The sequence below is a fragment of the Lepus europaeus genome, chromosome 20 (genome assembly GCF_033115175.1).
Source record: "Lepus europaeus isolate LE1 chromosome 20, mLepTim1.pri, whole genome shotgun sequence".
NCBI classification, from domain to species: Eukaryota; Metazoa; Chordata; class Mammalia; order Lagomorpha; family Leporidae; genus Lepus; species Lepus europaeus.
This window is the reverse complement of record NC_084846.1, coordinates 33,283,049-33,304,721: the sequence shown is the minus strand read 5'-3', so window position 1 is coordinate 33,304,721 and position 21,673 is coordinate 33,283,049. Positions and strand designations below refer to the sequence as shown.

The 21,673-nt window shown below is 47.0% G+C and overlaps 1 protein-coding gene across 1 annotated transcript in view; it reads left to right on the top strand.

Moving 5' to 3' along the window:
- Window positions 1-21,673, top strand: part of SCRN1 (secernin 1) — a 65,533-nt gene that overhangs the window by 3,479 nt on the left and 40,381 nt on the right. Inside the window, exon 2 of the mRNA XM_062178595.1 lies at window positions 20,565-20,724. Coding sequence (XP_062034579.1) covers window positions 20,566-20,724 — 159 coding nt within the window. The 5' untranslated portion in view covers window position 20,565. The remainder of the gene's footprint in view (window positions 1-20,564; window positions 20,725-21,673) is intronic.

The window sequence follows — 21,673 nt, the reverse complement described above, 5'->3', positions numbered from 1 at the left end:
TTTTTTATATTAAAGTCCTGTTAGATATATTAGATTAAATACAATTTGAAAAATTAGTTTCACCAGTTTCTCTCTACTTTTTTTATTTTTTATTTTATTATTATTATTTTTTTTTGACAGGCAGAGTGGACAGTGAGAGAGAGAGAGAGACAGAGAGAAAGGTCTTCCTTTTGCTGTTGGTTCACCCTCCAATGGCCACCGTGGATGGCGTGCTGCGGCCGGCGCACTGCACTGATCCGATGGCAGGAGCCAGGTGCTTCTCCTGGTCTCCCATGGGGTCCAGGGCCCAAGCACTTGGGCCATCCTCCACTGCACTCCCTGGCCACAGCAGAGAGCTGGCCTGGAAGAGGGGCAACCAGAACAGAATCCGGCGCCCCGACCGAGACTAGAACCCCGTGTGCCGGCGCCGCAGGCAGAGGATTAGCCTGTTGAGCTGCGGCGCCGGCCTCTCTCTACTTTTTAAAACATAGCTACTAGAAACAGAAAACTGCATCTGTGGTTCACATCTGTCTTACATTATATTTCTGTTGGACAGTGTCAGTCTAGCTCATTAACAGGAAGTAGAGGGTGGGGAGGCTCCCAGTGCTGGCTGTGTGGAGCAGCTTGGACAAGCTGGACAGAGGGAGGCCTACAGTGAGCAGGTGATTAGGAACTCCTTGTAGACAGAGAGAGTGGGAGAGCAGGTGGCAGACTGGGATCGCTGAGTCGTGAGACTTTCTAAGGCAGAATGGGCAGTGTGATGATCCAGGGTGTGTGGTCATCAGAATCGGGCATGGCAGGGGTACTGTGTTGGGGCAGTGCTGATGTGAAAGTAACTCCCCGTTCTGACGTGTATATGTTACCACATCCAGATGAAATCAGTGCACCTAGCACAGGTGCACGTCAGGGGCCCTGGGTCCCAGCTGTGTCTGCTTCTCATTAGGAGTCTGGCCTAAGTGGCCTCTTTTTAAGATGAGATGAACAAGAGCTGCCCACCAGCCTCATCAGGTGATTTCCAGGGGCTGAGGTGTGGTGTTCCATAAAACACAGGGGTTGTTAGAATTCATAAGAATTTATTACAACACTACATTGTGAGATCATTTTTACTTCTACACTCCTGTGCAAGTGAACAGCAAACGGACCAGCCTTCCTCTGGTGCTGCAGCCATAAAGGGTCTTACTGATTTTGTCAATGTTGATAGTTCCATTTTTGTACTTGGAGGAAGTTCTTGCTGACCTGTTCTCAGTGAGCAGCCACATGCAAGGATGCACCTGCTCGTGTCTTCGTGTGAAAGTAACAAACATACATGCACATTTGAATGTAAAGGAGTGACATTTAGTTCCTTGTTTGTGATTTGCCTTGAAACTCTACAGAGGTTCCCACTTCCTCTCCTCTCATCTCCCACATGAGTAATCCAGGGTTTCATGGTAACAATGAATGAGTTTACAGACACTAAGTTTCAAGCACCATGCCTAAGACTTGTCTGATTTTTCCTTTCTCCCATAGACTGGTTTGTAGGGGAATTTAAAGGGAAGCACTGAGTAACTGAGTAAAGAATTTGCATTAGGGTCTGAATTGATAGCTTTAGTGACTTTGTCTCTAGAAAGTAGCTTAGTGGGGTGGGCATTTGGTGCAGTGGGTAAGCCCCTGCTAGGGACATCCATATCCCATAGCAGAGAGCCTGGTTGGAGTCCTGACCAGTCTGCTTCCCCTGTAGCTTCCTGCTCCTGTTCTCGCTGAGAGGCAGCCGCTGATGGCTCAAGTCCCTGGGTCTCTGCCACCCACGTGGGAGACTCCGATGGATTCTGGCTCTTCATCTCAGCCTGGCCTAGCCTCAGCTGTTGCAGGCATTTGGGGGAGTGAACCAATGGGTGGAAGATCTTTTTCTTTCTCTGCCTTCCAAATAAAATGAAAATGAATAAAAATATAAAAAGTAATACAAACCGTATTTCATTTATTAAATTTGGTCAAGTTGCCCCCAAAAGCTTTCCCTACACTCATATCTTTGTAAACCTTCCATGTTTAAATGGTAACTTATTTTATAGTACTTTCATTATGAATGAGACTGAATATCTTTTATCAAATATTTTGCCATTTTTGTGTTTCTTTTTGTTTGAACTGGCATTTATATACTTTGCATATTTTTCTTATTGATGTATAAGAGCTCTTTATATGTTAAAGAAATTATCTTTTTCTTGTAAATTGCAAATGCATTTGCCAGAGTTTCATTAAAATTTTTTTAACCACATAAGCCATTTTAGTTATTTTTAAAAAAGATTTATTTATGTATCCCAGGATGCACAAGAGCAGGAAGCTGGAATTGGGAGTGGAGCTGGAACTTGAGCTTGGGTGCTCTGACATGGGATGTAGGCATTCCAAGAGCTGTCTTAACAGCTACACCAAAGCCCATTGCCATGTTATTTTTATGGTTCCATATTTTGTAAAATTTAAAATTTTGGATTACAGTGATTTACTTTGGATTAGGAATGAGCTGAGGCTATGCATAGATTTCTTCCCTCCTTTCCCCATCTCATGCTGTCACTTATCCCAGCACCATTTATTGTCTAATACATATCCTTTCCCTCGGTTTCAAATTCATCCTTTTTTTTTTTTTTTTTGACAGACAGAGTTAGACAGGGAGAGAGAGAGAGAAAAAGGTCTTCCTTTTCCATTGGTTCATCCCCCAAATGGCTGCTACGGCCGGCGCATTGCGCCGATCCAAAGCCAGGAGCCAGGTGCTTCTTCCCTGTCTCCCTCCCATACGGGTGCAGGGCCCAAGCACTTGGGCCATCCTCCACTGCCTTCCTGGGCCACAGCAGAGAGCTGGACTGGAAGAGGAGCAACCAGGACAGAACCAGCACCCCAACCGGGACTAGAACCCGGGGTACCAGCGCCGCAGGTGGAGGATTAGCCTAGTGAGCTGCGGCGCCAGCCTCAAATTCATCCTTTATCATATACTTCCCTACATTATGTGGCTACATTGCAAGACTGTCAACTCTGCTGATCTATTTTTGCATCAGTATCGTGCCATCTTAATTCCAGAACATTGTAACAGAGTTTAATTCTGTGAAGAGCTGAATTTTTGCTCATTGGTCTTTGTTTCTGTAACTTCCTGGCTAATCCCACAAATCCTTTGCAAATGAACTTCAAGCATATGGTAAATGTCCTAACATAACATTTTATGATTGTGATTTCAGTTACCACTGTCAGGTCTATACATTTGTAGTAATTCTTTTTAAAAGGATTTCTTTATTTATTTGAAAACCAGAGTTAAAGAGAGGGAGAGGTAAGAGAGAGAGAGAGAGAGAGAGAGAAGTCCTCCCTCTGCTGGTTCACTCCCCAGAGGATTGCAATGGCCAGGGCTGGGCCAGGTTAAAGCCAGCAACCAGGAGCTTCATCCTGGTCTCCCATGTGGGTAGTTGGGGCCCAAGTACTTGGACCATCTTCTGCTGCTTTCCCAGGCTATTATTGGGAGCTGGATCAGAAGTGGAGCATCTGGGACATGAACTGGTGCCCATGTGGGATGTCAGCATCACAGGCAGAGGCTTTACCCTTTACACCACAATGCAGCCCCAAATTTGTAACAGTTCTAATCACAGGCCCTGACAATTCTGTAACACTTTGCCAATTTTTAGAAAGGTTTGATGATGGGGCCAGCGCTGTGGCTCAGCGGGTTAAGGCCCTGGCCTGAAGCGCCAGCATCCCATAGGGGCACCGGTTCTAGTCCCGGCTGCTCCACTTCCAGCTCTCTGCTATGGCCTGGGATGGTCCAATTCCTTGGGCCCTTGCACCCCCCTGGGAGACCCAGAGGAGGCTCCTGGCTCCTGGCTTTGGATTGGCGCAGCTCCGGCCGTTGTGGCCATCTGGGGAGTGAACCAGCAGATGGAAGACCTTTCTATCTCTACCTCTCTCTGTAACTCTGTCTTTCAAATAAATAAATCTTTTTTTTTTTTTTTAAAGAACAGTTTGATGAAGAAACAATCCAGTGGAAGAGCCGAGAAATGTAGATGCATGATTGGGGGTGTTACTTGCTTGATCTCTGCAGTAGATAAGCCACATCCTTTTTTTTTTTGACAGGCAGAGTGGACAGTAAGAGAGAGAGAGACAGAGAGAAAGGTCTTCCTTTGCCGTTGGTTCACCCCTCAGTGGCCGCCGCGGCCGGTGCGCTGCGGCCGGCACACTGCACTGATCCTAAAGGCCACATCCTGTGGCAGTTCCCGCTGACCTATACCTGGCCACAGGTGTGCCCTTTCCCACATTTTTCTGTGCATGTCTTCTTCCCCCCTCCCACACATCCCTGAGCCTTCCAGTGATTGTTCTCTGCAGCTTCAGGCGCTGTGGGGGAAGTTCCTGTTACTGTGACTGAGACCACGTGCTCCCATTCCCTTTGAGACTGGTGCAGTTCCTGAGCTCCAGGAAGGTTAAGCTGTGACTCGGGTGTGGTAGCCACATCTGTCCTAGAAGCTCCCCGAGTCATCACCTCCTACCCCTCAGCACCAGCCTGAGCCTTACCCATCCCAGGAGAAGGATGACGGCTTAGGGTCCCACTCTCCCCCGGAGCTGAGCTAGGCATGTTTGAAATCTGCCAGCATTGGAGTGACTCTTTTAGGTTGAGTGGCTACCCTTCTCTGGTGGTGTACGTGGGTGCCTCTGTCCCCAGGTGATAAGACCTTGAGGACATCTTCCTTGCTTCGTTTTCCGCTGGATTAAATGTGATGCGTGTAGGTGGTTAGAGACTCAAAACACAGGCTGATAATTCATCTCGTTTCTTTCTTTTTTCTTCTTTAGAAATTATTTATGTATATTTTTAAGGTTTATTAATTTATTTGAAAGTCAGAGTTACACAGAGAGAGGAGAGGCAGAGAGAGAGAGAGGTCTTCCATCCAATGGTTCACTCTCCAAATGGCTACACTGGCGGGAGCCGCGCCAATTCAAAGCCAGGAGCCAGGAGCTTCTTCTGGGTCTCCCATGCAGGTGCAGGGGCCCAAGGATTTGGGCCATCCTCCACTGCTTTCCCAGGCCATAGCAGAGATCTGGATCAGAAGTGGGGCAGCCGGGACTTGAACCGGCACTCATATGGGATGCTGGCGCTTCAGGTCAGGGTGTTAACCTGCTGTGCCACAGCGCTGGCTCCCACCTTGTTTCTTAAACCTCCTAATTAAGAGGATCTAGTGATCAAAAGTTCCCCTGAGTATCTTTTCCTCCTCTCAAAGTAAAGCGTGAGTATTTTTACTTATTTATTTTTATTATACTTAGCAGTGCCTTAGTGACCTGAAAGAACTAATCGAATCTCTTAAAGGGTCCTTTTTCAACACCAAAATAATCAATCTTAGACATAATTAGACAGCCAATAACATAAGGTGGAGTTGTTGCAAAATAAGTAAAGCTACATAAGTAGATGAAGTGAAATTTAAAGCTTCTGTTTCTGTATCATCATCTTTACTCCTACTGCCAACTCTCAGCTGGGTGTCAGTCCTTCCAAGTCCTTGTCTGTTGTTCACCTATCTACACATTGCATATACTTCTAATTATATACAGGTGTATGTATGCCCATGTATGAGGGGACTCACATTTGTGAAAAAGGGGGTTAAAGATAAGTTTTGTGCAAAACATTTTTAAATCCTTGTGTAGATTTTATATTATATCATCTTCATGAACTTTTTGAAGCCCCGTAGTATATAGGAATTTCAATTTTTTTGGCACCAAAATAAACTTACATTTTAATTCCATTTTCCATGAACTTTTTGAAGTCCCCTCATATACACTATGTATATTCATATGTATGTATATAGGCTCCTTTCTGATAATAAAATTTGCCAATGGTTAAAGCAGATAGTATTTAGTGGACATTGACAAAGTAGTTTTAAATTCTACTTTGCTAATAACCCTTTCTTGCTGGTTTTCACACCAGCAGGATTTAAATCTTATTTATTTCTCTGTAGGAAATTGAATGCTTAGCTGATTTTTTATAGTTGCAGAGTTAAATAGTCAGCTACCATTTTCAGAGTGATGGGGAGATTTTTAGGGGACCCCAGCTCCAGAGTAAACAGGTACATATCAAATCACATTAGTGGGAAGAGAGCCGAATAGACAATACCCTGTTGAGATGGAAAGCAGGACAGATGGTGGGAAGGGGGAGGTCAGAATTCAAAGCAACCTTGCCAAATGAGCGGACACAATGGCAGCAATGTCAGAACGGGCACAGAAGCAATTGAAAGGCCCCGGATATTTCCCAGAGAGAATGCTCCTGGCAGCCAACTGCATGCCTCCGATTCCAAACCCATTCTTCTTCCTCCGTGAGTATTTCCATTATTATTACAATCCCAGAGCTTTGTTCTTTAAGAAATTAAGGGAACAGCACTTTTTTGAATGTCTCTGTTCCAGACACTGAGCATGTATTATCTCACTTAATCTCCGTTACTGTGCATGGTTCACACCGCAGTCCATTTTGTAGATGGAGAGCTTAGTGAAAGAACAGCACCCAGAATCTAGGTCTATCTGTGTGACTTTCTTAGAAAGTTGTCATGTCCCTTCCTACAGTGATTATCATGGCTGCACAAAGCTAGCCTATACCATGGATGGGATATTAGAAATTTTCTTTCTTTATATTACTGGGAAAGATGGAAAACTGTCTTCTAGCCTGCTGTGTACAGGAAAACATCTTTACAATGAACTTGATCTAACTATATGAGGGGTCTTCAGAGACTTCATGGTAGATGCACATTCTGAACAAGTTATGCATGGGTTTCAATTTTTTTTGCACCAAAAACAAAATTATCTTTTAAATGCATTTTTTTTTTACCCACAGACTTTTTGTGGTGCCTTTGTATTTTCTAGTTTGGTATGCTTATGTCAAAAATGAATGTACTTAACATATGTACGCCTTCCTGAATTTAAAAAAAAATTAAATATACTTATTTGAGAGGTGGGAGAGAGAGAGAGAGAGAGAGATCTTGCATTTGTTGGCCCACCCTCCAAATGCTCACAACAGCCAGGGCTGGAACAGGCTGAAGCTAGGAGCCCAGAGCTCCATCTGGGCCTCCCTGGGGTGTGGCAGGGACCTAACTACTTGGATCTTCCCCTGCTGCCTCCCAGGGTGTGCATTAGCAGCAGGCTGGAATCAGAAGCAGAGCTGGAACTGGAACCCAGGCACTGTGATACAAGGTGTGGGCATCCCAACTGCCATGTTAACCCAGAGTGGAATGCCCACTCTGTGTACTTGGCTTTGTAAGTTACTTGTTACAGAGCATTTCGGGCATTGACAATGATGAAGAGAACAGTAGAGTCCGTGCTGTGTGCCCATCACCCAGCTGTGACCATTGTTATCTCCTCACTGCGTGACTTCCTTTCAGTCATTTCACATGGAACTATTCAGTATGTTTCTCTAGATGGTAGGGATTTTTTTTTTTTTTTATGACAGGCAGAGTTAGACAGTGAGAGAGAGAGACAGAGAGAAAGGTCTTCCTTCTATTGGTTCACCCCTCAAGTGGCTGCTATGGCCGGCACATCGTGGCCGGCGCGCTGTGCCGATCCGAAGCCAGGAGCTAGATGTTTTTCCTGGTCTCCCATGCGGGTGCAGGGGCCCAAGCACTTGGGCCATCCTCCACTGCACTCCTGGGCCACAGCAGAGAGCTGGACTGGAAGAGGAGCAGCTGAGACAGAATCCGGCGCCCCAACCAGGACTAGAACCTGGGGTTCCGGTGCCGCAGGTGGAGGATTAGCCTAGTGAGCCATGGCACCAGCCCCCTGGATTCTTTTTTTTTTTTTTTAATATAGACTGAACCATAGCATCGTGGTCATGGCTAAGACATGAGCAATCAGCCCTTTATAGCATCAACTATCTTATCAGTGGTCACATTTCCCTACTTGTCTCATAATGTTTTTGTCCAGTTTGTTGAAATTAGGATCCAAATAAGTTTCATTCCCACAATTGGTCAGTTGGTCGCTACATCTTCTAAGTAAATGTGTCTCTAATTTTATTTTTTTTTCCCTTGCACTTCATTGTTGTTGTTGAAGAAACTAGGTTTGCTCTGTAGCATTCCGGGTGGTCTGGGTTTGCTGATCACATCCCCATGGTGTCATTTGTATTTCTGTAGGCTGATGGTTACACCTAGAGATGTTTCTTGAAGTCCATTTTGGAACATGAGTGAACAAAAGGCCATTAGTGAGAGAGAGAAAGAGCCTAGTAGGATTTGCTGCAAATGTGGCAGACACATCACTGGTGAATTGTAGGAAGGAGGAAAGCAAACCTTTGTTGAGTGCCTGCTGTATACAGCCACAGTGCTAGGTGTTTTCTGTGTACTCTAGTAGACACCTGAGAACCGTGTTGGGTATGGGGATTGGTTCCCAGATCCACAAAATCTGGCTCAGCGTTTGTGGGTGGGGTCAGGATGGGACCCTGGGTCTGTGTGCCCTAACAGGGGTCTTTCTCTTGCCCCTGTGCAGGGGGGGCTTCAGGCCCAGGCAGGTGTTGTAAATGAGCACAGAGGAAGAGAGGTGGCTCTTTTACTGGCCTCCGGGTGAGGGCGTGGATGGGCCTGGGGGAGGAGCCTCGACCCAACTCCAATTCTTTCTGTCATGCAGTTAGTGACTTAGTGTTTCCAGATCTTTGAGTTGTCAGCAGAAGCTAAATACTGGAATGTCTGTGAGAAATCTCTAGGCCATAAAAGGTTAGCTGTCAATTCAGATTTTTAAAAAGCACTACCTAGGAGCAGGTGTTGTGGTGGAGTGGGTTAAGCCCAGCTTAGGATGCTCACATCTCACGTTGGAGGCTGTGGATTTGAGTCCCACTTCTGTTTCTGATCCAGCTTCCTGCTAATGTACACTCTGGGAGGCAGCAAGTGGTGCTCAAGATTTTGGGTGTCTGCCTCCCAGGTGGACGACCTGGAGTGAGTTCCTGGCTCCTGGTCTTGACTTGGCCCACCGTTAGCTGTTAGTGAACATTTAGGGAGTGAACCAGCAGACAGAAGATCGCTTTCCTTTTCTCACTCTACCTTTCAAATATGTATTTAAAAAATTAATTTAAAAACACTATTTGTGGCAACCCTGGGCCAAACCACACGAGCCTGCAGCCTGCCCCCTGTCCCACACAGTGCAGCGGGGAAATCATCAGCTGGAGACTGGCACTGTGGAACCGGGAGCCAGCTGCCTGTGGGAGCTGCTGCCCTTGAAGTTAGAGAAGGGGGATGCCGGCCTGCTCTGAGAAGGCCTCATCCAGGGACGGTGAAGCCAGTCTCCAGAAGGTGCAGAGCATTTAGACATGCCAAGGAAGACGCTCATCTCAGGGGTCTGGACAGGGCGAGTTGGCAGCCTGCGTCAGGTGACTGAGTCCTTGCTGTGTCCCAGGAGGTATTCTTTTATTTATTTATTTGAAAGGCAGCGTTACAGAGAGACACACATATACACACAGAGAGAGGTCTTTCATCCACTGGTTTGCTCTCTAAATGGCTGCAATGGCGGGAGCTGGGCTGATCTGAAGCCAGGAGCAAGGAGCTTCTTCCCGGTTTCCCATGTGGGTGCAGGGCCCCAAGCACTTGGGCCATCTTCTGCTGCTTTCCCAGGCCATAGCAGAGAGCTGGATCAGAAGAGGAGCAGCTAGGACTCAGAACCAGTGCCCATATGGGATGCCGGCACTGCTGGTGGTGGCCTTTACCTACTACGCCACAGCTCTGGTCCCCCCCGGAGGTATTCTGAGCATTTTGTACATTACTCCCAAGAGTGGTCTTTGTTCCATTAGGTAGTTTCTTATGTAAGATGTTGACTACTAGGAGCTGGAATTCACTGGCTATGGAATCCTAAGGCTGTGTGCTCAACTGTTTTGAGTTTTCAATGAAATGCTTAGTAGAATCTCTCTTCTAGGCAGTTTCATGAATTTGAGCTCATTTATATGAGAGTACTTAAACAGCTTCATGGGAAATGGAATTAAAAGACAAGTTTATATGGGTTCTACAGATGTTGAAATTCATGCACATGAAGGGTTTTGGAAAGAGGTCATGGAATGTGTATTACGAAAAACACTATACATGACTTTCACAACTTTTTTGTACCAAATTAAACTCGTCCTTTAAAAATTATTTCTTTTTATTTATTTGAGAGGCAGATAAAGAGACAGAGAAATAGCTTCCCTCTTCAGATTCACTCTCCAAATGCCCACAATAACCAAGGCTGGGCCAAGCTGAAGCTGGGACCCAGGGACTCCATCTAAGTTTCCCGCAAGGGTGGCAGGCACCCCACTTCTTGAGTCATCACCTACCATCTTCCAGGTTGTTCATTAGCAGGAAGCTAGAATTGGGAGCAGAGCCAAGACTGTAACCTAAGCAGGTGTCCCAAGGGGTATCCTCACTGCTGCCCCAAATGCCTGCTCTTAATCTTATCTTTTAACCCCACTGTCCATGAACTTCTTGAAGTACCCCCTCCCCTTTCTGTCAGCTGCATTTGCAATCACATTTTTACTTAGGTCATTCCTTCCCAAAACACTTAACTCCTTCTTATTTCAATGGCACATACACATCAGGAAAATACATTTGTAAATGAGTTCATGTCAGCGAGAATGTCATTGAATTCAAAGTGATTTAACCAGGAAATAAGATAATTTCTTCATTGCTTTTCTGGAAGGTGGCAGTTCCTAGGCCTTGACTTTAAACTTCGTCTGCTCTGTAAAGCTGGGAATGTGGACAGCGGGGAGGCCTTGCCGGAGGTCTGGGTTGTATTCTTTGTGTGAGTGAAGACAGCTTGTCACTGTTACTTTAAGATGGTTAGGAAGCCTGGAGCTCCTATTTCTTCCTTTCAAGCGCCTGCAGGCTTTCTTATTAGTGGGCAGGTGACCAGCGAGGGACGCTCTGGCTTCACTGAGATGGAGGGGGCAGGGCAGCTTGGTAATCGTGCAAAGAAAACCCCTGCCCGGGCGTTCAGGCCTTTGCTAGCTGCTCCCTGGACTTGAGGACAAAGCCCTTTTCTGCATTCAGCCTCCTCCCCACTTGTCTAGACGTCTGTAAGCCGTCTCCTAGATACGGGAGCACATCGCTGCAGTCCCACGGGCCTGGTCGCAAGCCTCCTGCAACCAGTCAGAGGAGCCGCAGCTCCTTGGCGGTCAACTCCAGGGAAGCACAGATAGCTTGTTCCCAAGAGGAAGTCATGAATCCTGAAGGGCCTCTGAGAAGAGGGGTGGACGATGGTGGGTAGAAGCTGAGCTTAGGGACACTTTACTGTCACTGAAGGCACAATGTAGAAGCTGCTGGCCCAGCACAGTAGCTCTACCCAAATGTGGCTGTGTAATATTTTGTTATGTTTATAAAGTTAAAAATTATTTTCATTTTATTTGAAAGGCAGACACATACAGAGAGAGAGAGAGAGAGAGCGAGCTTCCATCTGGGGGTTCACTCCTCAAATGCCTGCAACAGTTGGTACTGGCCATCTGCAAGCTGGGAACCTGGAATTCAATCCAGGTCTCCCATGTGGGTATTTGACCCTTCATCTGCTGCTTCCTGGGGTGTGCATTAGCAGGAAGCTGGACCTCAGAAGCCCAGCTGGGACTACAATGCAGGTTCTCTGATGTAGGATGTTGGCATCACAGGTGGCGTCTTAATAGCTGTGCCAAACGCCTACCCTGTTTTGTTATTTTTGTTGTGGTAAAATACACATCACATAACATTTATTATCTTCACCATTTCTGAGTGTGCAGTTCAGTAATGTTAAGTGTATTTACATTATTGTGCAACAGATCTCCAGGACTATTTTCATCTTGTGGGACTGAAACTCTAAAACTGTTAGACAGCTCCCTATTCCTGGGGTCTGCGTTGTGGTGCAGTGGCTTGAGCTGCTGCTTGCAACACCCGTCTCCCATATCAGAGTGCCAGTTCAAGTCCCAGCTGTTCCACTTCCCATCTAACTACCTGCTACTGTGCCTGGGTAGGCAGCAGGTGATGGTTCAAGATCTTGGGCCCCTGTCACCGAAGGAATTCCAGGTTCCTGGCTCTAGCATGGCCCAGCCCTGGCTGTGGTGGGCATTTGGGGGGCAGGGTGAAACAGTGGATGGAAGATCTCTCTCTGTCTCTGTGTTTCCCTGTTTCTTTGTCATTCTGCCTTTCAAATAAATAAAATATTTTTAAAAAGCCATGGTTTTCCTTTTTGTTTCGGAACTTGACTGTCCTTGGTACCTTTTACAAATGCAATCATGCAGGATTTGTGGGTTCTGTGACTGGCTTCACTTCGCGTCATATTGGCTGCTTACTTGTAGACTGATTAAAAATATGATTTCTCAGTTGTACTGGCTACATGTCCAGGATGCAGTAGCCCCATCTCAGCAGTGGCTGCCGTATTGGACCATTCTGATAGGATGTATGTCCATCATCTGGGACAGTTCTGATGGACAGCACTGGTCTAAGGGAAAACTCATCCTGAGAACTGATGGGAGGTGGGCACTGGGATATTTTTGCATTGCCTGCTAGCTAAGGAGTCTTCTGACTTCTTTTCTGCACCCCCAATGCACCACCAACTACCCTCTGTTTTGTATTCTCAATTGCATCTTTATGCCAGCCTTGAGGCTTATGACGTCCTCCCTCCGCCAGTAGCATGCAGCTCAGTTGCAGGACTTGGAGAACATAAATGTATTGCAAAGCTACAGATAACTGCACTTTGAAATATTCGTAACAACGGCTTCTTAGGAAATGCCTGCCAGCTTAACTATGGATGGGAGTTCAATTGGAGTGTTTGTTAATTAGAACTGTTAGTTCATTGCTAACCTGGCAAGAATCCTAATTGGTATTTGCCAGAAAGAAGCCTTATTCAGTAGCCCTACCCTTGAAGCTTATTGCCTTGAGAGCTTTCTCCTGGAGGCCTGCAGTGCGAGGGAGATGTTGTGTCTGAATTCAGTAGATACGCACACTTACATATGTGTGTGTATAGATCAAACGTAAAATTAGAGTTTCTGTTGCCAACACTTACCATTACTATGTGCGAGGCACATACTCTTATTTTTTTCAAAAATTTTTTTTTTTAAAAATTTATTTGAAACGCAGAGTTAGAGGGAGAGCGAGCGAGCTTCCATCTGCTGGCTCACTCCAGAAATAGCCACAACAGCTAGGGCTGAGCCAGATCGAAGCCAGGGGCTTCTTCCTGGTTTCCCATGTGGGTGCAAGGCTCCAAGGACTTGGGTCATCCTCTGCTGCTTTCCCAGGCACATTAGCAGGGATCAGAAGTGGATCAGCTGGGAGTTGAACCGACGCCCATGTGGGATGCTGGCTTTGCCTGTTACGCCACAACGCCAACCTTGACACATACTCTTTCTAAAAATGCTTTTTAAAAAATGTTCCTGGCCGGCGCCGCGGCTCAGTAGGCTAATCCTCCACCTGCGGTGCCGGATTCTGTCCTGGTTGCCCCTCTTCCAGGCCAGCTCTCTGCTGTGACCTGGGAGTGCAGTGGAGGATGGCCCAAGTGCTTGGGCCCTACACCCCATGGGAGAACAGAAGAAGCACCTGGCTCCCGCCATCGGATCAGCGCGGTGCACCGGCCTCAGCGGCTATTGGGGGATGAACCAACGGAAGGAAGACCTTTCTCTCTCTCTCTGTCTCTCACTGTCCACTCTGCCTGTCAAAAAAAAAAAAGTTCCTATCCATTCTATTAATTTTTATAACCCATGAGAGGGTCACAGCCTAGAGTTGAAGGAAACACTGCTTCGGACTCATCTGGATCCAGTTTCAAGCCTGCACCTAAGCACTCTAACCCCCACCCCCACCTCTGGGTCCCCAAGGTAAAGAAAACTTCAGAATTGTGCCTGAAAACAAGCAAATTGTTACAAAAGCCACCAATGTGGTTTTTATTTTGGAGTAAGCTCTGTTCACTTACTTTAATGCTGGCTTAAGTAGAATGTTCTTATAATAGAAAATCTAGTATTTAATGATTCTATGTCTTCTGTGCCAGCAAACCAGATACAATTGAGTTTCTTCATGCTACAAATCTCCATGTTAGCATGTGTGATTAGGAGTTAATTGAATTTTAGTTTTCTTAATGAGAGAGAATATCCATGTCACAGTTTCTTGTGTCATGCGTGCATAAGCAGTTTATACCAAGCCTGCGAATAGATTAAAAATGCATGCTTTATGCAGTATATAGCTGCGAGTGTTTATCAGATGTGTTTTTGTTCTGTAGTGTGCTGTCTGGAATGTCACTCAGTGTTGTGACAAATCATGGGCACAGGACTGAGTGTCCCTGCATGCCTTGCAGGAGGATGCCACCTCAACGTCACGAGAGAACTGACTTGTTGGTTGGTTTCTTGTTCCCTGAGTGGACAGCTGCAGGAGACCTGCTCACTGCCGTGTGAATCCTGGTCGTGAACTAGTGATGAACACGTGTGCACTGCTTGTGTAGCTCTCACATGGGGAGCCTGTAAACAAAAACAAGTTAACAGAAACTATGGGGGGCCGGCATAGTCTTTTTCTATGCAAATTTTTATGTGATTAAGATAATTTATTTTGGACAACCTCCTCGCCTCTTTGAACCAGTTCTCCTTGCAATTAAAAAACTCCATAAATGTGTATTTAATGGGTTGGTAATAGAGTACAGCATTCTTCTTAGAGATGAAGCATGCATTTTTAGCCATTTCTCTGATGCCAGACAAGTAAGTTTCTGTCAGTTTTTCTCCTGTATGAATACTGCTGTGATGAACACTTAAGCAATTTTTTTTTTCTTTATTTCAAAGACAGTGACAGAGAGAAGGAGAGCCACAGAGAGAAAGATACCCTGCATTTACTTGTTCACCCCAAAAGGCTGCTTTGGCTGGGTCTGGGCCAGGTCAAAGCCAGGATTCCAGAACTCCATCCAGGTCTCCCACACAGATGGCAGGGACCCAAGTACTTAGGCCATCATCTGCTGCCTCCCAGGTGCATTAGCCGGGGGCTGGATCTGAAGAGGAGCAGTTGGGACTGCAGCCGTCACTCCGATATGGGCTGTAGGCGTTGCAAGTGGCAGCTTCATGCACTGCCCCACAGCGCTGGCCCCACGTGATGAACACTTTAATACATACACCTTGCAGATTCATTTTGGAAATAGAGAAATTGACCAGAATGATACTCAAAGGACTTCTAGGTAGCAATGAGGGCCACCTTCATGACGTGTCCAGAGAGGAGGCTGGGATTGCTGGAAATGGTGCTGGGGTTCGGAGCTGCCATCACTTTTGGCTCTAGTGAAAAGAGCTTTCATAAACCAAGCCAGCCTGGTGAGCTGGTGAGTTCTGTAGTTGCTTTCTTTTATTTTTAAAGATTGATCCATTTACTTGAAAGACAGCTTTAAAGGGGAGGTGGGGAGAGAAAGAGAGAAAGAGAAAGAAAGAGAAAGAGAAAGAAAGAGAAAGAGAAAGAGAAAGAGAAAGAGAAAGAAATATCTTCCATCTGCTGATGCAGTCCCCAAGTGGCCGTAATGGCCAGAACTGGGCCAGGCTGAAGCCAGGAGCCTCTTCTGGGTCTCCCATGTGGGTGCAGGGGCCCAAGGACTTGGGCCATCTTCCAGTGCTTTCTCAGTTGCATTAGCAGGGAGCTTGGATAGAAAGTGAAGCAGCCAGGACTCGAATTGGCATGCACATGGGATGCCGGTACTGCAGATGGTGGCTTAACCCACTGGGCCACAGCATCGGCCCCTGGGGTTGCTTATGTTTTTTTTTTTTTTTTCCAGTCTTCCAGAAGTGTCCCACTTCCTCTGTGCTAATCCAGTTTATATGGATGCTAGCCCATTTTGTTCTTGGAATAAGTGGAGGACTTCTGAAATCAGAACTTCTAGGATCACTGAAGCCTTAATGTGAATAATTTTCATTTCTGGATTTTTTTTTTTTGGGAAGCTGTAGTATGGCCCTGACTCTTCAAGTTCTTACCTAGCTGATAAGGTAGAAATGGGGCTGGCACTGTGGCGTAGTGGGTAAAGCTGTCACCTGCAGTGCCGTCATCCCATATAGGCGCTGGCTCGAGTCCCTGCTGCTCCACTACTGATCCAGCTTCCTGTTAATGTGCCTGGGAAGGCAATTGAGGATGGCTGAACTCTTTGGGGCCTTGCCACCCATGTGGCAGAGGAAGCTGACCCAATCCTGGCCATTGCAGCCACCTGGGGTGTGAACCAGTAGATGGAAGGTTTCTCTCTCTCTTTTCTCTCTCTGTCTCTCCTCCTCTCTCTCTCTACCTGTGCCTTCCAAATAAATATACATCTTTTTTGAAAAAGATGGAAACTAACTGAAGTTTGGGATACAGTGGAAGCTTCAGTTCCTTAATAGTATCCACTACATTTTGATAGCCGCATGAGGCTCGTGGCCACCATGTTGGACAGTGGAGACAACATTGTAGACAGTTATCTTGGGTGGCACTGATCCAGAGAGCCGAAAAGAATCCAGCTGACGTCTCTTGAGGCTGGTCACTTGGTGCGTGGAATGGTGACTCAGGAAAAACAGATGAAACTAGCCTCAGCGAATTTGCTGCTGGTTGTGATGTTTGGTTTGCTTTTCTTTTCTTTTTTAATAGATGCTGACATTCTGCTGCCTTCTGGCATTTGTAGTCATTCACAAAATTCAGGGGAAAAGCCAGCCTTCCAGGGCCCGCGTACCCCTGGGCTTCTTTTGCCTGTTTCGTTGGCACCGTCAAATGACCTAGATGACTTTCTGACCGACAGACGCCCTGGCTGAGGAAATGGTGCTTGTCAGGGCCGTGAGACAGGTGGATCCCACCAGCAGAGTAAGGCTCTGTCCCTGGATGAAACCCCAGCACTCAGGACGTGGCCCAGCGCTGGGGCAGGAAGGGAAGTCGTAGTCCAGGTATCCTTTCCGTAGCTTTTTTTTTTTTTTAAGTTTTATTTATTTATTTGAAAGGCAGAGTTACAGAGAGACAGAGGCAGAGAGAGAGAGAGAGAGAGAGAGAGAGAGAGAGAGGTCTTCCATCTGCTGGTTCACTCTCCAAATGGCTGCAATGGCTGGAGCAGGGCCGATCAGGCCAGGAGCAAGGAGCTTCTTCTAGGTCTCCCATGTGGGGCTTGGGCCATCTTCTGCTGCTTTCCAAGGCCATAGCAGAGAGCCATATAGGAAGTGGAGCAGCCAGGACTTGAACCAGTGCTCATATGGGTGCCAGCACTGCAGGCGGCAGCTTTACCCGCTGTGCCACAGCACCAGCCCCATCCTTTCTCCAGCTTACCATCTCCTGGATCCACTGCACTGTAGTGGCTTCCGCCAGCCATTCCTCCTGCGCCCAAATTCCAGGGACCCACCATCAAGTCACTGTATTTTATAATTATTCAAGATCTTTCGTACATATTCAGATTTTTGGCTTATCTCTGCTTACCCCTCAAATCTGACAGGAAAATAGTTTTGTAAAAATGAGGAAGGTGATGAGAGGACAGAGCTGGTGTCTTTCTGTGCTTCTGGTTTTTCTTCCCCATAAAAGGGAGGTTTTTTTTTTTTTTTTTTTTTTGAGTTGGGAGAAAATTGTCCCAAGTTGAGGGAGCTCCCCTGTTTCTCTGAACCCCAGAAAGGGGCCTGCAATAAGCAGTGTGGGAAGAACTTTGTTGGGAGCAGGTGTTGAGGTGCAACAGGTTTAGACATTGCTTGGGATTGCCCCCATGTCCTGTATTGGAGCCCTGTTTGAGTTCCATCTGCTCTGCTTCTGATCCAGCTCCCTGCTAATGTTCCTGGAAGGCAGTGGATGATGGGCCAAGTGCCGGGGCCCCTGCCACCTACATGAGAGACCAGGATGGAGCTCCTGACTCCTGGTTTCGGCCTAGCCCAGCCCTGGCTGTTATGGCTATCAGGGGAGTGAACCAGTGGATGGATAATCTCTCTCTGTCTCTCTCTCTGTCACTCTGCCTTTCAGACAAATAAATGAAATCAATACAAAGAGAATTCTGTGCGCCCAGGGTGTGCATGCTGAGGCTGGCTTGGGGTAGACTGGGTATGGAAATAGCAAGATGGTGCCTCACTCACGAACACATCCCTGCACTTAGAATGTTGCTGATCCTGGGATTTCACACCTGCCGTGAGTGAGCCATGGTTATTTTGATTGCTCAACAGTCATTTTGAAATAGCCCTGTGTTTTAGTGAGTAAAACCCAAGTATGAGCATACATAGGTTTCATTTTTTTGCACCCAAATAAACTAACCTTTTAATTCCATCCTTCCACAAACTTTCCGGAGTATGCCTATCTTTATGTAACACCACAGTTCGCAAAATACATGCTCAAGCATTTTATTTAATTTGATACTCATGCTAGACCTGTGAGCTGGGCCAAGACATTTGCAGAGGAGGAAACTTGGGTTCAGAGAGGTGAAGTGGCTTGCTTAAGGTCACACAGCTAGTTGATGGCAGAGCTGAATTTTGAATCCCAGGCTAGAACATTTCTAGAACACTGCTTTACTTCTCACTTATGTGTTGGGCTCATAAAACAAAACACATGTAAGTTGGATAATGGGTGACAGAAATACAGGGGTTGGCTCAGTAGATAAGATCTGCTGAGTGCATGTAGTGTGGAGGGTTGAAGGGCATGGGCATGCCCTCAGGGAGTTTTCCCGAACACAGCTGGAGACTTACATCTAAGCATTAACAAATGCACGTTGTTTGGAAACAAACGGGAGGCTTCAATGCTCATGGGTGCTGAATAACTGGCAGGATCCTTCATGAAAGTCTTGTACAAGAAAGAGGTTCTGACCAGATCCTGAAGCTCAGAGCAGATCCTAAGGGAAGGGCATTCTGGCCAGGCGAGGGGCACGGTGCTGAAAGGAGGGGGTGTGGGGACTTAGCATCGGCTTGGTGGAATATTAAGACACAGGAACAGGGCACTTATCTATTATTTATTGGAAATCTACCCTGCAGACACTGTGAAGAGCTGGGGTTACAGTGGTGAGCACACAAGGCTCCCTCCCTGCTTTCATTTTGCTTGGACTTTGGGAGAGCCCAAATGTGGTTTGTTGGTAATAAAATAATTGCACAGACGGTCCAGACTGGCACTGTTGCCATGAAGAAAAAGGACAGGATGCTATGAGGGTATATACTAGAGCACGGTAATTTAGAATGATGTTTGAGCACGTGTGTGAAGGAGCAAGCGTTACCTAGGCAAATATTGTCAGTGTAGAACTGCTCAGGACAAGGGGTAGGGCATGTGCAAAGGCCTTGGGGGATTTGGAGGACCTAGATAAAGCCTGTGCAGTGGAGTTGGGAGAATGCAGCTGTGTGAGAGGAGGCTAGAAGGAGGCACACACCTGATCAGATTTTGAACTTCATTCTGAAAGCCCTCTGAAGCCTGCCGGGAGTATTACAAGAATAGGGGACACGATCAGACTTTTTTCCTAAGAAGGTCTTTTTGGTGGTGGGTGTTTTCGAGGGGGGTATTAGAGGTCTTGGAGCCACATCTTAGGAGCTGCTTCAGGGACCCAGGCTAGCTTGCTGCTGGGTGGGGGTGGTAGAGATGTGGATGAGGGAAAGGGGACAGTTCCCACTGGGATTTAGGAATATGAGTCTGTAGGACTCGGAGACCTGTTAGGTGGTGGAAGGGTAGGTGGTAAGAATGGTCCTTGAGTTCTGGATGCTCCAATGGGTTGCGTAGTGGAGCTGGCCTCTGAGACAGGGACACAGTTTGGAGAAGAAGATGATGAAATCAGCTTTGGATCCCAGGCAGGCAGTTGGGTCTGTGGGGTTGGGAGCTGAAGTTGAATTCAGTGTGTAGGTCACTGGTGTGTGACTGGTAAGGGAAGTTCTGGGTGCAGGTGTATGTTCATAAAGAGCATGAATTGAGGGATGAAGAACCAAGCAGCGAGGATGCTCCCTGGTCAGACGGAAGAGAAGGAGCTGCCCCAGAGGTGATGGTGGGGAGACCACACACAGGGTGCTTGAGTGTTAAGCCACTGTGTTGAGTAAACACGCGTTTTCAAGGGGAGTGGCGGTATCTTTCCATCCATCTCTACACCTATGTTGTTATCACACCCCCAAACCTGTTACAGGGCAGCTGTATATCTCTGGGACCCAGGGACTTGTGTAGTGCCTTGCTGCAGAGTACAGTCAGCCCACTGGATCCGCGAGCACCAAGTCTGCAGATTTAACCAGCCACAGATTGAAAAAGGATTGCATTTGTACCAAATGCAAGAAAGTACCGGGTGAGGAAGAAGTACCGGGTGAGGACTGTGCACGTAGCAGTCACGTGGTATGAGGTGTGCAAGGAAGCTAGAGATGATTTAGACTCTACAGCAGGATGGGGGGAGGGGAGGTTTTCTGCTCGTACGTTGACTGCCAAAGCTGCAGGCTTATTTCTTGTTATTGGTGAGACCGATCGCACCGTGTGTGTCTTCTGCTGGAAACGGCGACCTTTCCTTTCTCCTACACCACTGCACTTTTGGCCGCCGCTGTGGTTTGTTGCGAATCTGAGCTTGTTTCATCCCACAGAGTACTAAACAATATCTGGTCTCCGTGGCTCTCGGCCTGTTCCCGCTACCCCGCCCTCACTTGCCAGCTGGGATCTCTTCATGAGCCGACTGCCCCAGATGAGCAGCACAGCTCTTTGAGCCGGTGGCACAGGTTTGCAGAGCTGGCTGTTGGAATGTTCCCCGGCTGCCTCTCACGGGCATTCTCGTTTCAGGATGGCTGTAGCTCCTCCAAGTTACTGTTTTGTGGCCTTCCCACCGCGAGCTAAGGATGGTCTGGTGGTGTTTGGGAAAAACTCGGCGCGGCCCAGAGATGAAGTGCAGGAGGTGGTGTACTTCTCAGCCGCTGACCATGAACCCGAGAGCAAGGTCGAGGTAAGTGATGCATGGTAGCCGCCTCCCCGGCTTTGCCGCCGGCCCCTGTGACTGCCGTTCCTCCCCCTCTTCCTCCTTGTCCTTTTAAAGATTTATTTATTTGAATGGTAGAATGAGAGTGAGTGAGAGAGAGAGAGAGAGGAAGAGGAAGAGATCTTATCCACTGGTTCATTCCCCAAAAGGCTGCAACAGCTGGTGCTGCTGGGCCAGCCTGGGACTTGAACCCTGCACTCCCATATGGGATGCTGGTGTTATGGGCAGTGTCTAAACCTGCTGCACCGCAATGCTGACCCCATGCTGTGACTTCTTTCTTGAGAGCCTGCCTATCAGTCTTAATTATCTCATCATTTCTGCTGGTTCTTGTTTGTGTTCAAGTTCATAGTTTCTGTTTTTAAAGATTTATTGATTTATTTGAAAGACAGAGTTACAGAGGGAGAGAGAGAAACAGAGGCAAAGAGAGCTCTTCCATCTGCTGGTTTACTCCCCGAGTGGCTGCAATGGCCAGGGCTGGGCCAGGCCAAAGCCAAGGGCCAGCAGTCTCCCATACAGGTGGCAGGGACCCAATCTCTTGGGCCATCCTCCACTGCTTTCCCAGGTGCATTAATAAGGAACTGGATTGGAACCCAAGCAGCCTGGATATGAACAGGATGCTGGTGTTACAGGTGGCAGCTTAACCCACTAGGCCATGATGCCAGCTCCCTGTTCCTAGTTTTAAAAGTGAAGCCATGTGGAGAACTCCATGGTCACTGTTATGGCCCTTGTTTATACTTAAGTTAAATATTGACGTAGTTCCAAAGTCAAATCTACAAAATGGCATAATTTTTTTTTTTATTTTTTTATTTTTGATAGGCAGAGTGAACAGAGAGAGAGACAGAGAGAAAGGTCTTCCTTTGCCATTGGTTCACCCTCTAATGGCTGGTGCGCTGCAGCCAGCGCACCATGCTCATCT